Source organism: Anguilla anguilla, chromosome 17, assembly GCF_013347855.1.
Source record: "Anguilla anguilla isolate fAngAng1 chromosome 17, fAngAng1.pri, whole genome shotgun sequence".
NCBI lineage: Eukaryota > Metazoa > Chordata > Actinopteri > Anguilliformes > Anguillidae > Anguilla > Anguilla anguilla.
In genome coordinates, this window is record NC_049217.1 from 1,460,624 (window position 1) to 1,473,273 (window position 12,650).

Genomic DNA, 12,650 nt, shown 5'->3' on the forward strand with positions numbered 1-12,650 from the left:
ATCTTCGCGGTACTTTAGACCCCGGTGGAAACGCAGACAACCATTGGCTGAAGGAACCTTTTAGTTCCTGGTAAAGTAGTTCCTGGGACTGAAAGTTCCGGGTAATTTTGGTGGAAACGCGGCTTATGAAAAGGGGGATTGTATGATGATTGTGCTAAATATTTCTTTTATTTTACCTTTATTTAACAAGGAAGGTCAAACGAGAACTCAATTCTCTTTTGCATTAAATTGCATTACAGTGGTTTAGCAGACACATTTATCCAGAGCAAACCTAGGTCAAAAGCCGCGTTTCCACCGCAGGAACTATACCCCGGAACTAGGAACCTTTTGAGGAACTCTGTGCGTTTCCACCGCAGGAACTAGGGTCTAAATTTAGTTCTGGGGGCTTTGTTTTACCCCCCAAAACGTTCCTGCTCGAGGGGTAGTACTTTCCGAAAGTACAGGAACCTTTTGGGTGGAGCTTGCAGCGCTGAACATTTCTGATTGGTCGAGTACTCGCAACATTTGTGTTGTATTTATTTTCCGCCATTACCCGCCATGTTTGAAAATATTCAGCGGCAAACCAATTTATTTTCATAATAACTTCAAATCAAACTTGTATGTTATGCGGCGCAGTAGCCTACTTTTGGTTATAGCCTGTCAACGTCTTGGAATTATAACGTGTGCTCTTCTGTTCTTTTCTTGCTTTAGTATTCGTTTTATAAAATGCTAAGCATTCGTGCTGGGACAGCATATTACGTAGGCTACCAAAACATTCAAACGGATTAATTCGGTTGCTGAATATTTTCTTCCGGATTTTCTTTGTTAGCCCGTTGTAATTGACTCAAAACGTTTGATACATTTATGTGAGGTATGCGGTAGTTCCGCGTAATTAACATTGGTGATACAGTACAAGCAAACTGGAAATCGCCTTCCGCACTTTTTGTCCGGGTAAAATAACAGGTTAATTCTAGTAATCTTCCCTTTAGCTTTTTCAGACTGCCGTAATTTTACTCATTTTTACTGCCATTTTTCAATTCCACGAAAAGACCAGGAAGACTATGGACTAATTTATGGTGCATAGTTCGCATCTGGAGGGCACACTTCGCTGCTCGGCTAGCAGTAACTTCGAAGGAAAGCAAACGGTGGCTGTACCACTACCGATTTACATTTTCACGCAAGTCCGAGTTTTCGTTCTATTCTTGTCATTTTGCCATTAGCCTATATGGAATTGACGACGAGAAAGTAATCAAACAGCAAATTGTTTACAACGTGTGCATGTTTTCTGCTGTTGTTGCCAGTTATACATATAAATGTGAATGCATTCTGTCGCTTCGGATGTCAAGACATGAAAGCGAATGTTCGCATAAAAACATAATGAATGTGTTTGAGAGGATATATGAAAATCAATAAATACAAAAGTAACCATATATAGTCATTGTTGGTAACCCGTTGTATATAAGTGAAATAAACCCCTCCGGGCTGTCCCGGTTATATGACAGATGGACCGACGACAACGTCAGTGGGCTAATTTGCCTAATCTTCGCGGTACTTTAGACCCCGGTGGAAACGCAGACAACCATTGGCTGCAGGAACCTTTTAGTTCCTGGTAAAGTAGTTCCTGGGACTGAAAGTTCCGGGTAATTTTGGTGGAAACGCGGCTAAATACATATTTGTTTTGGATTCAAATGCTTTTCTGTGCTCTATTGATCTTGCCTGGTGTAATTGATCCTGCCAATATGACCAGAAGGCGGGGGTTTGTACTTTTTGAGAGTATTTAATTGGTTCCAATACGCCAGACAAGATCAATAATGTGTAGAAAAGTATTTGAATCCAAAACAAATACATATTTGATCCAGAGTAACTTTCAATGTAGAAGAAAATACGTGTGATCACCTGATTTATATGGGTAATAGTGCCAGACCGGGCTAACAGCACTCCCAGACCAGAGAGTCATACACATTTAATATCACTGAAGCAGTAATGCTAATTAACTAAGCTAAACAAGAATTAAGAATTAAAAAATAAAAACCGAAAACCATTAAAAAATATCATAACCTGAACTAGTACATGATATAGGAATATTATGGTTGGGCATGGGAGGTGAACCAAGAAGCATTCTAAAGAGGTGGGTCTTCAGTTTACAGAGTTCATCTGAAGCAGACAATTGTGCTGTCTGAGGATTGACTGGAGGTCTGGTGGAGCTGTTACACTCGCTATCTTGTATGCTAGTACCAAGGTTTTAAACTTGTGAGCAGTTACAGGCAGCCAATGAGATGGGGAGATGTGTGATACAAGCATGCTTGGGAAGACTGTAGACAAGTCTGCATTCTGTATTAGCTGCAGGGGATTTTCGGCCCAGGCAGGGAGACCAGCAACAATTACAATAGACCAGGGGTCATATTACCAGGACCTGGATTAAGAGCTATATATAGTGTAGATGATGAGGAAGAGATTGATTCAGTGGACGTTGCAATGGAACTATCTGCATGGCCAACTCACTGCCGCTGTATGGGAGGATCAAAGTTGAATATCTTGGACAGTGGTTTCCAACCTTAATCTACCACAATCTTCACACAATCTCTAATAAAGCACCTCATTCAACAGCTAGAAATCTACCATCCTGTAGGTTTTCACTCCAACACTATCAAAGCACACCTCATTCTAGAGATCTCATTGCTAGATATCTCTGTTGCTAATTAGTAGTGTCCTGACTTCCAGGGAGTAAAAAGTATTTCCGTTTTAGCCAGGTTGAGCTTCAGGTGACAGTCTGCCACCCGGCAGAAGATGCCATTTAGGCAAGCTGAGCTTTGTAATGTGACCAGTGTGTGGAAAGGAGAAAAGGGTAGGGAAAGCTGAGTATCATCAGCATAGAAGAGGTGTGAGGAACCATAGGAGGGCGGTGAGAGACCCAAGAGATTGGGTAAAGAGGAAAATAGGAGGAATCTAATGATGGAGCTTTGAGGGACATCCATAGGAAGGTCACTGGCGTGAAAGGGTTCCTAAGATGAAAAGCCATCCTCTCAGGAACCCCTAAAGCAGGGGTTTTCAACCTTTCCTGATCCAAGGACCCCCATCCAGGCTCAAAGGCATCCAGGGGACTCCCATCATAAGTTAAAAAGGCTTATGTTTTTATAAAAAAGATATCCAAAATCAAAACTCCATATGAAAGCTTGGCGAATTTGTTTCCCACATTTTCTTCCCTTCTCAAGAGTTTGCCAAGCCTTCATATGAAGTTTTGATTTTGGATAGAAAAAGGAGACGTTAGCACATGTGACACTGCAGCAGTGTTTGGTCCTGGGGCCCTTTTGTGGATGCTGGTTTTCGCTCCAACCACAATTTCAATCTCAGAAATGCAACAAGCTGTTAATGTTTCTTAAATGTTTCTTAATCTACATATTTAGAGGGTTTATTTGCCCTTTTAAGGAATTCTATGGCAAAAATGGCTATGCATGCCACAAAGAATAAAAGTCCCATGTTCACATTTGCATTGTATTTAAGAGGGTCAGGTAAAAAATGTATCTTAAAATCCCTTTTTTATTGGGGGACACTGCATTCTCTAAAAAGTGAAAACAAATAACATTAACTTGTTGAATAAATTGAAGAATATTTAATTTGCCCAAAACGACATTGGGCTTCATTCACAAAACATTTCTTAAATTATTCTTACTTTTGTTAATAAAAATGTTCCCACAAAAAAAAAAAAAAAACAATATGGGATTCATGGCACGTGCTGACCTTCGTGTTTGTGCATATCGCAGGTGTATGGGATGATGAATACTGCCTATTTATAAGTTTTATGTGCAATCCCGTTCATGTGATTAGCATTAAATAACGGCCGTGAACAAATAAGTCAAGAAAGAAAAAGAATAAGATACTATCTTACACACGGTTTACAATCGTGATCGTACACGTTTCGCGAATGAGGCCCAATAATGTCCTTTGTTCTGTATCTTGTTTAATTTTTTAGAAGATTCCCCTGTATTATATACGTCAAAATGTTTATAATAATATTGATTATTCAATCTGTTAAATAATATAGTAATTGACTTCAATTCGGTGTGACTACAATATTCCCATCATTGTGACATCACTTGTTTCTAATATGCTTTATCGTACGCATTTAGTATTCTTAAGAAACACTTCAGCTTTTTTGCGCGAGAAATTCTGTTTCTTTTATATTGTTGTTTTGGTGTGTTGGTGCGTAAAATTGGTTGCAAATTTACTGCTAGGGAAGTCGTTCAAACTCGGGGCACTCGTATGATGATGACGCAGCGTCTGCATCTCTCACTCATATCAGCCTCCTTTACTGACGCGATCCACCATCCACGCAGTCCGCTCTGCCTCGCTCTCTATCTGCACTTTATCCATCCACTCTGAACGAAAAGCATTTCGTTCGTTACTCACCAACTAAAACAAGCTGTGGATATGAAACGTGGCTATCGTTACAGTCTGTCGGGGGAAACATGGACAGGATACTTAAACTTTTACCGATGCACTTTATATGTATTTATCTTAAGTTTGGAACTACTGACAACCGTATCAGGTAAGAAAAAACTGTTGGTACTTTGAATAACGTGCTCCTTTCTCTAGAGTTGACACACAGAAAAGCCGTCACGACGGTTGGAGTTCAAGTGTGTTAAAGTTACTAATGCTTTTCTTGAGCGTTGATTTTTTTTTGTAGATTTTGGATCTGCATGAACACATGAGCTGGAATGCCACGAAAGTCCAAAAACTGAGTGGAACCAGATGTGGAGTAGTAAACTTGTGTGTGTGTGCGTGTGTCCTGTGTGTTTGGGCGAAAAGGCGGTTGTACAAAGCTCTTCCCGTGTTTAGAAGCATTGTAACGTTTTCCCCTTTTGAAGTGCAATGATCTTCTCCCGGTCCAGGGTTAGCGCGTCTAATAGCCTCTCACCGTAGAAGTTGCATACGTGTTGCATTGAGCGCCATTTGGCATTCTGTAAAAGGACGTGACATCAGTGCAGAGCTGAGGTCCTGTCGGATGCGCATCAGTTTTGTATTTCTTGTATCCCCTGATTTGTTTTATTTCTACCCTGCTGTTTCATACAGTACTTATTCGGTAATGTGAACAACTTTAGGTATTTACATGTTTTGCTTGATGAGTGTTGATATAGCAACTGAGCAGTAGCCCGCTATAATAAATAATACACAGGAATTATTTAATGTGGAAGTGCATATTCCTGTGTCCTGGGTTTTAATCAGTTTGGGATGATGTGGTGAATTTGGCAAATCAACACCTTACTCTCGTTTTGGGGTGTGCAGAGCATTAGTACCGACAAGGAACGGAATCTTAGTTTGCTGTGAGCGTTGCTATGCGTTCCCTTGACATGAATTTAAGGAGGGTAATCTGGTGAATTGTTGCCTGGACTGAAGAGACCTGCCGTTCGGAGTGAGTGATGAAATACTGAGATCTTTGGGGACCTCTGACCGAAGTGACAACGGGGTCAAACCCAAGATTGGGTTACACAGTTCACCACTTCTCTGCACCAAGACCAGCAACACACATATGTATCATATTTGCTATCTAGTTTAAGGGTTCTTCGTGGGGCAAAATGGTTTCATATTTTTCACACACTGTCCCAAAAAATTAGTAAATTTTACAACTATAAACTGGGTTGCCAGAGCTTTACTGTAAGTAATCTGATGAAAAACATATTTTAAACGTACAAAAAATAGCAAGTTATTCACACATACAAAGTACTGTCTATTAGTCATTCATTCAAATCTAGGCCTGTCATTAAAAGTATTCATATCAAAATTGCACCAAGTTACATGAAACAGTAATGGCTATCTTTGCTCACACAAATTAAACAAGCTTCCAAAGCAATGCTACCCAATGTTTCCTAAATTGTTTCAAGTAACTTGGCCCTGTGTTTTTAATCTTACCATCTGAAGACAATTCCGTCATTCAAACTGTGTGTCACGTCAAAGTGTCTAATGCCCCGTGTGTATACAAGCATACAATAAATTAATGGATTGTGGATAGGCCTCATTATGTCAAAATTTTATCTGTATGTATGTATTCACCCTACCCCCAACCCCCAGCCTCTTTCTGTAGTCTGAATGATTGTATGTTTCTTGGTATAAATGTCTGTTTATGAATGTGAATGTTACATGCTGCTAGGGAAATGTCGCCTTGTGGATAATTAAGTATTGCATATAATGTATGTGTGTGTGTATGTATGTACAGTATGTATTTTACAATCAGTATTTATTTTAAGTTGTAAATATACAAAGACTTCAAACTTTTTGTAAAATGAACTTGACAACAAAGTATAAACACATCCTTTCTGGAGGAATGTCTTTTCTTTATGTGTTGACAAGCAGTTTCATACATTCATTTAAATGTCTTGCATGAAGCAATTTTTGTAATTAGACACTTTGACGTGACACACAGTTTGAATGACGGAATTGTCTTCAGATGGTAAGATTAAAAACACAGGGCCAAGTTAGTTGAAACAATTTAGGAAACATTGAGTTGCATTGCTTTGGAATACAGCGTGTTTAATTTGTGTGAGCTATGATAGCCATTACTGTTTCATGTAACTTGGTGCAATTTTGATATGAATACTTTTAATGGCAGGCCTAGATTTGAATGAATGACAGTGCTTTGTATGTGTGAGTAACTTGGCATTTTTGTACATTGACAACATGTTTTTCATCAGATACGAATTACTTTTGCACTGTGTTTGTTATGAGTTAGTGATATTAGTAATTCATATGAATGTAGGCTGAGAGACATGCATACACATACATGCATGCAAACACACATTCTAGCTGAAAGTAGCACATAGGCATGGATTCAGTCATTTTTCCTTTACCATGAAGGGCAAGTAAAGGAAAGTGTATTTCATATTTTTAAATGGAACAGGCTATTGTACACAACGGACCTACAAAGTGTTTGTATGTTGGTAGAGGATATATAGGGCTAGCTAATGTTGAAATTTAGAAACGTGGCATTGCAGGGTATAGCCATGCCTAGTTCAAAAGTATTGAACAGTAGAAACGGCAGAGCAGTGCACTTGACAGTCTCTTTTTAAGAAAATCATTATACATGCCATGAAGAAGTCATTATCTTTCTCCCGTTTCTCTACGACTGGTAACGTTATCTTCCGGCCCAAAGTGCAACGCTGATTTTAGAGTTTAATTTCACAGCCGTCTGTTCTAAGGCTATACACTCGGTCTGTCGTGTTGTTAGCAAAGTAGCAAACGTTAAACTTGGTCAGATGTGGAACTATGTAAAGTGTGGGTGTATATTATTTGTAGTTATATAAATACAGAAATATAAATGAGTTTCCCGCAACAATTATGCAGATGCAAAAGCAATAGTTTAAATGTTTTATTTTGGGTTACCCAGCAAGGCAGTGTAATGAGTGAGAGGTTTTTAGTCTGAGTCTGAGGGGGAATTTGAACCCGGCCTGTCACACATCCAAAAGTGTTGTCGGTAAACGCGCTACCCGGTGAGCTACTAGCGAAGGAGATACAGGAACTTCAAAGTTTTGCTGTTTTAAAAGAGTGGACTTTTATATATGTCATTGTGGTTGTGCATCCAATATTTTTATTGACTGATGTACCTAAATGTCCAATGGGGAGACATTATTTGTGGGCCTGGAGCATTTGTGATGATGTAATCAGGCAGGAAAAAGAAGAAAACAACACAAAATCCCCTAAGTTTGGGGGCTTATTGTGTGGACGTGTGAAGTTGTTTGTAAATTTTGTCTGTTTAAATTGGGTCAGAAGGTACAGAAATTAATGTTTTTAAGGGCTGAGAGTCTGGTGATTGAGGTTATTTCTGTAGGGAACCCTGAAAAGTGCCGTATATATATAAAATGCTGTATAGTTATGGGGCATGCTGCCCCACCAAGGTGTAACTTGGAGGGATGACATACCTGCCATCCCAAAGGTAACAATATGTTAAACATACGGTAGCTGGCTGTGTATCTAACTAATGTTAAATGCATTATGGTGTTTCACTGTAATTAATACAATAATTTACTTTCAGCTGTTTGCGATTGCGTATCTTCACTATTTTACCGACTTTTACTGTAAAATTTATGGACATTTTTTAAAGTGCGCCTACCAACAAAGCTTCTGAGCCAAAGAACCCTTTTTTTCTGAGAGTGTAACCAAACTGGATTTGTGACCGTTGTGGTAGAGCTGTCCCAGAGCCTGACACAGCTGTGAAGGCCCCTCTGAGAGAACTGAATCCCAGAGCCTGACACAGCTGTGAAGGCCCCTCTGAGAGAACTGAATCCCAGAGCCTGACCCAGCTGTGAAGGCCCCTCTGAAAGAACTGAAAGGGCCTGGCACAGCTGTGAAGGCCCCACTGAGAGAACTGAAAGGGCCTGGCACAGCTGTGAAGGCCCCACTGAGAGAACTGAAAGGGTCTGGCACAGCTGTGAAGGCCCCTCTGAGAGAACTGAATCCCAGAGCCTGACACAGCTGTGAAGGCCCCTCTGAGAGAACTGAATCCCAGAGCCTGACACAGCTGTGAAGGCCCCACTAAGAGAACTGAAAGGGCCTGGCACAGCTGTGAAGGCCCCTCTGAGAGAACTGAAAGGGCCTGGCACAGCTGTGAAGGCCCCTCTGAGAGAAGGTAGAGGGCCCAGAAGAGAGATAAAACATGGTCACAATTCCTGTGAAAATGTATAATATGGAATTCTGTTAGATATATATTCAAAACAATAAACACCAGTAATATACTGCATGAGACCCTTGTTTCAATTTAATTCACAGATAAAAAATTCAGACTAACATGATTTATGCCCACATGCCGTCATTATGGTGGATTTTTTTATATGAATCACGTCTTTATCTTAAAATGAATTACATTTTCATTCTTAAATGTAATCTAGCAGAGGTAAATGACAACCATTAGCATATATATTGTTATTATTGTTTGGACTTGTGACAAAGATAATATATATTAAGTATTTTTTCACCACTTTTAGTTCTGTATTGCTTTAAAATCACAATAATGTCATCACAGTTTCATAGGTGAGGAGTAATAAGTAAACAGAACACAAGGGTTAAAATATTATTTCAGATTTAATTTATGTTTTAAACTGGTCCAAACAGGTTTTGAGCGCAATGAAGGATATTTGAGATACATACAGAAGATTGTGCAGTGACTGGTGCAGGGGCGTTTGTGGGTTTGTGGTCTATAGTCAGAAAATAATGCCACTCCAAAAACAGCTTGTACAATTTCCAGAGGCTGTACCTATAAACAAATTAACATTACATTGTTTATTTACAATGGGAAACATTTATATCTGTTTTTATACCATGGCCATACTTTTTTAGATTGAATGTGCCATGGAGAATAACAATTATGGAGAATAATCTGGTTATATATATATATACATGAAAACTCCTCAGATATAATGTACAGATACAATAAGTGCTTACCGAAGGTCATTGGACAACTACAAAACACAGGTCCGATAAGGTATAATACTCATGATATAACAGTTGAACACATTTAGTCCATTTCACACAGTAAGCATAGGCTAAGTCAGAAAGTGATGTTATGTCAAACTATGAGGCATGACAACAGGCTACAACATCATCAAGATCAGTGCAAAATAAGTGCTGGATGGAGGTACATGTAACATGAAAGTGCTACAGGAACAAATTAAAAGGATTCAAGTGATAGGAGTGATTCTAGATTGGGAGTGTCCTGCAGAGTAGTGATAATCCAGATACAGTCTGAAGAGATGGGTCTTCAGGTTATGGCAGGAGGAGGGACTGTGCTTCAGGTTATGGCAGGAGGCTGGACTGTGCTTCAGGTTATGGCAGGAGGAGGGACTGTGCTTCAGGTTATGGCAGGAGGAGGGACTGTGCTTCAGGTTATGGCAGGAGGCTGGACTGTGCTTCAGGTTATGGCAGGAGGAGGGACTGTGCTTCAGGTTATGGCAGGAGGCTGGACTGTGCTTCAGGTTATGGCAGGAGGAGGGACTGTGCTTCAGGTTATGGCACGAGGTGAGGTGGGACTGTGCTTCAGGTTATGGCAGGAGGAGGGACTGTGCTTCAGGTTATGGCAGGAGGCTGGACTGTGCTTCAGGTTATGGCAGGAGGCTGGACTGTGCTTCAGGTTATGCCTTAAAGTAGGGAGGGACTGTGCTGTCCTGACGGAGGTGGGCAGCTCACTGGGAGCCAGTAGGGAGAGGAGTGGAGGCTGGGAGGAGTGCTGACCCCTCCGCACAGGTGCCCTGTGGCAGCACAGCGTATGGTACAGGTTGGGGAAACAAGCGCAGTGCTGACGGAAGTTCCTGGGCTCTTTGCTGGTTGCCATTACATCGGACACAGGCCTTTAGTTTAACCCAACTGGCCTTTCTGAAACATCTGTGAAAGTGTCCCCGTCGCTGTCCCCGTCCCCGTCGCACTCCCCACCCCCAACCGCCTACCCCCCCACTCCCCACCCCCAACCGCCTACCCCCCCACTCCCCACCCCCAACCACCTCCCCCCCCACTCCCCACCCCCAACCGCCATTCCTGCCCTCCGCTTCTCTCTAGTCACCTCCCCTCTTTCTCTCCCTCTCTCCTCTCTAGTCACCTCCCCTCTTTCTCTCCCTCTCTCCTCTCTAGTCACCTCCCCTCTTTCTCTCCCTCTCTCCTCTCATCACCTCCCCTCTTTCTCTCCCTCTCTCCTCTGTAGTCTCACGTCTCATGTCTCTCCAGCAGCACCGTGTCAAAAGAGCAGGTTCTGGAAAGTTCCGGTGTATTCTGGCTTTGGGTGCCCGGTGCTTTTGGCTGCAGAATTAAGCCGCTTTCTCTCTCTCTGGCAGGGGAAGCGGGTCCGAGCTGTTTGAGGGTTTCTCGTGTTTTTCCCCAAGGCCAGCTGGGACTTGGGCTATCTGAAACTTGCTGAAACTCCTGGGCCAGATTAAGCACATTTTCAACCCACCCACTAATCAGAAATTCGGTGTAGAAATTTATAGCAAGTTCAGTTTGGGGTCAAACCAACAGCTTGCTTACAACTTAAAAACACCAGTTGGTATGCAATTTTATTTTGGTGGGTCAAAGATTTTGGTTTCGTTCCCAGTCAGTCAAGACCAACATTTCAGTCTGTGGCTGAGTTTCTGAAGTACTCAAGATTAGTCATATTTACTGTCATCTAAATATTTACATTGAAAGGGCCTATCAGACTGCCAATTCAAACATCTATAGGCCATACAGCGTTTAGCAAATTACCATGGATCTCTTGCAGCGGGGCCATTCACCAACTATTTTTGCTTTTTCCTCACAACTGATCCTCACCTTGATTGCCTCACCTTGACTTGCTGGTGGACTAGTGCTGTGTAGGGTGCAGACTGACTGCTGTGCCAATGGTGGGCCGCTGCAGGCCTTCTAGCTGGCTGGTAAAAAGACACTATGGAAAGGTCTATGGGATTCTGCTATAATAGACAATCGTGATTATTTGTTATTTGAATGACGTTTGGATAATCATTCTACCATAGACATTCCTGCTATTACCCTCTATGGTGTTCAGTAATTCACTCCTGACTCCAGTCCTGTTCTCTTTGCCGAGTGCAGGTCTACAGTAGAATGTCAGTGAGTTCTTGTTCTTTTCCATTCAGAACAGTTCCTTTCAGAGTTGAAGCCATGTCTTTTAAATAGATTCAGATCAGCATGAAGGTGTCATTAAACTGCATTAAATTCTGAGTTAATATGAAATCATTCAATTTAACGGGATTCAAATCAGGTAGTACTTAGTATGGAGCAGTTTTGTTATACTGCATTTGATTCAGAGTTATGAAGCCATGCTATTAAAAAGCATTTGATTCAGAGTTTTGAAGCCATACTATTAAAAAGCATTTGATTCACAGTTATGAAGCCATGCTATTAAAAAGCATTTGATTCACAGTTATGAAGCCATGCAATTAAAAAGCATTTGATTCAGAGTTATGAAGCCATGCTAATAAAAAGTATTTGATTCAGAGTTTTGAAGCCATGCTATTAAAAAGCATTTGATTCACAGTTATGAAGCCATGCTATTAAAAAGTGTTTGTTTCACAGTTATGAAGCCATGTTATTAAAAAGCATTTGATTCAGAGTTATGAAGCCATGCTATTAAAAAGCATTTGATTCAGAGTTATGAAGCCGTGCTATTAAAAAGCATTTGATTCACAGTTATGAAGCCATGCTATTAAAAAGTGTTTGTTTCACAGTTATGAAGCCATGTTATTAAAAAGCATTTGATTCAGAGTTATGAAGCCGTGCTATTAAAAAGCATTTGACTCAGACTTAGTATGAAGTCGAGCCATTAGGCTGTGTTCAGTTTGTTCTGCAAATGATTGCTGTGTCATGGTGGACTTGCAGTGCTGGCAGTTTTTTTCCGTTTTTTTTCTTTTTTAGAAAGCAGGGTTTTAAGAGTGGCTCTGATATCTGGCAGAGCTCGGGCTTGGTGTGTGTCCTCAGCTGACTCGTGGAGCTGGAGCCTCAGCCAGGGGTGTGAGGGCAGGAGCGTCTCAGAGGGGACGAGCAGATGAGAAATCGTTAAACGCAACCATGTGCTCGGCCAAACTTCCAACTCTGCTCGCTCAGTCTCGGGAGGCTTAAAGTCCCCCAACAGCGAAGTATCTACTCTGTGCGTTCAGTTTTTTCTTTAAAATACTGAAATACGAGGCGTGGGTGTATAGTGGCTGCTT

General features: G+C 41.1%; 1 protein-coding gene across 1 annotated transcript in view; it reads left to right on the forward strand.

Moving 5' to 3' along the window:
- The first annotated feature begins 2,600 nt into the window (after positions 1-2,600).
- LOC118216882 (C-type mannose receptor 2-like) overlaps positions 2,601-12,650 on the forward strand; it is an 85,834-nt gene continuing 75,784 nt past the window's right edge. The window contains exon 1 of the mRNA XM_035398470.1: positions 2,601-4,525. Coding sequence (XP_035254361.1) covers positions 4,408-4,525 — 118 coding nt within the window. The 5' untranslated portion in view covers positions 2,601-4,407. The remainder of the gene's footprint in view (positions 4,526-12,650) is intronic.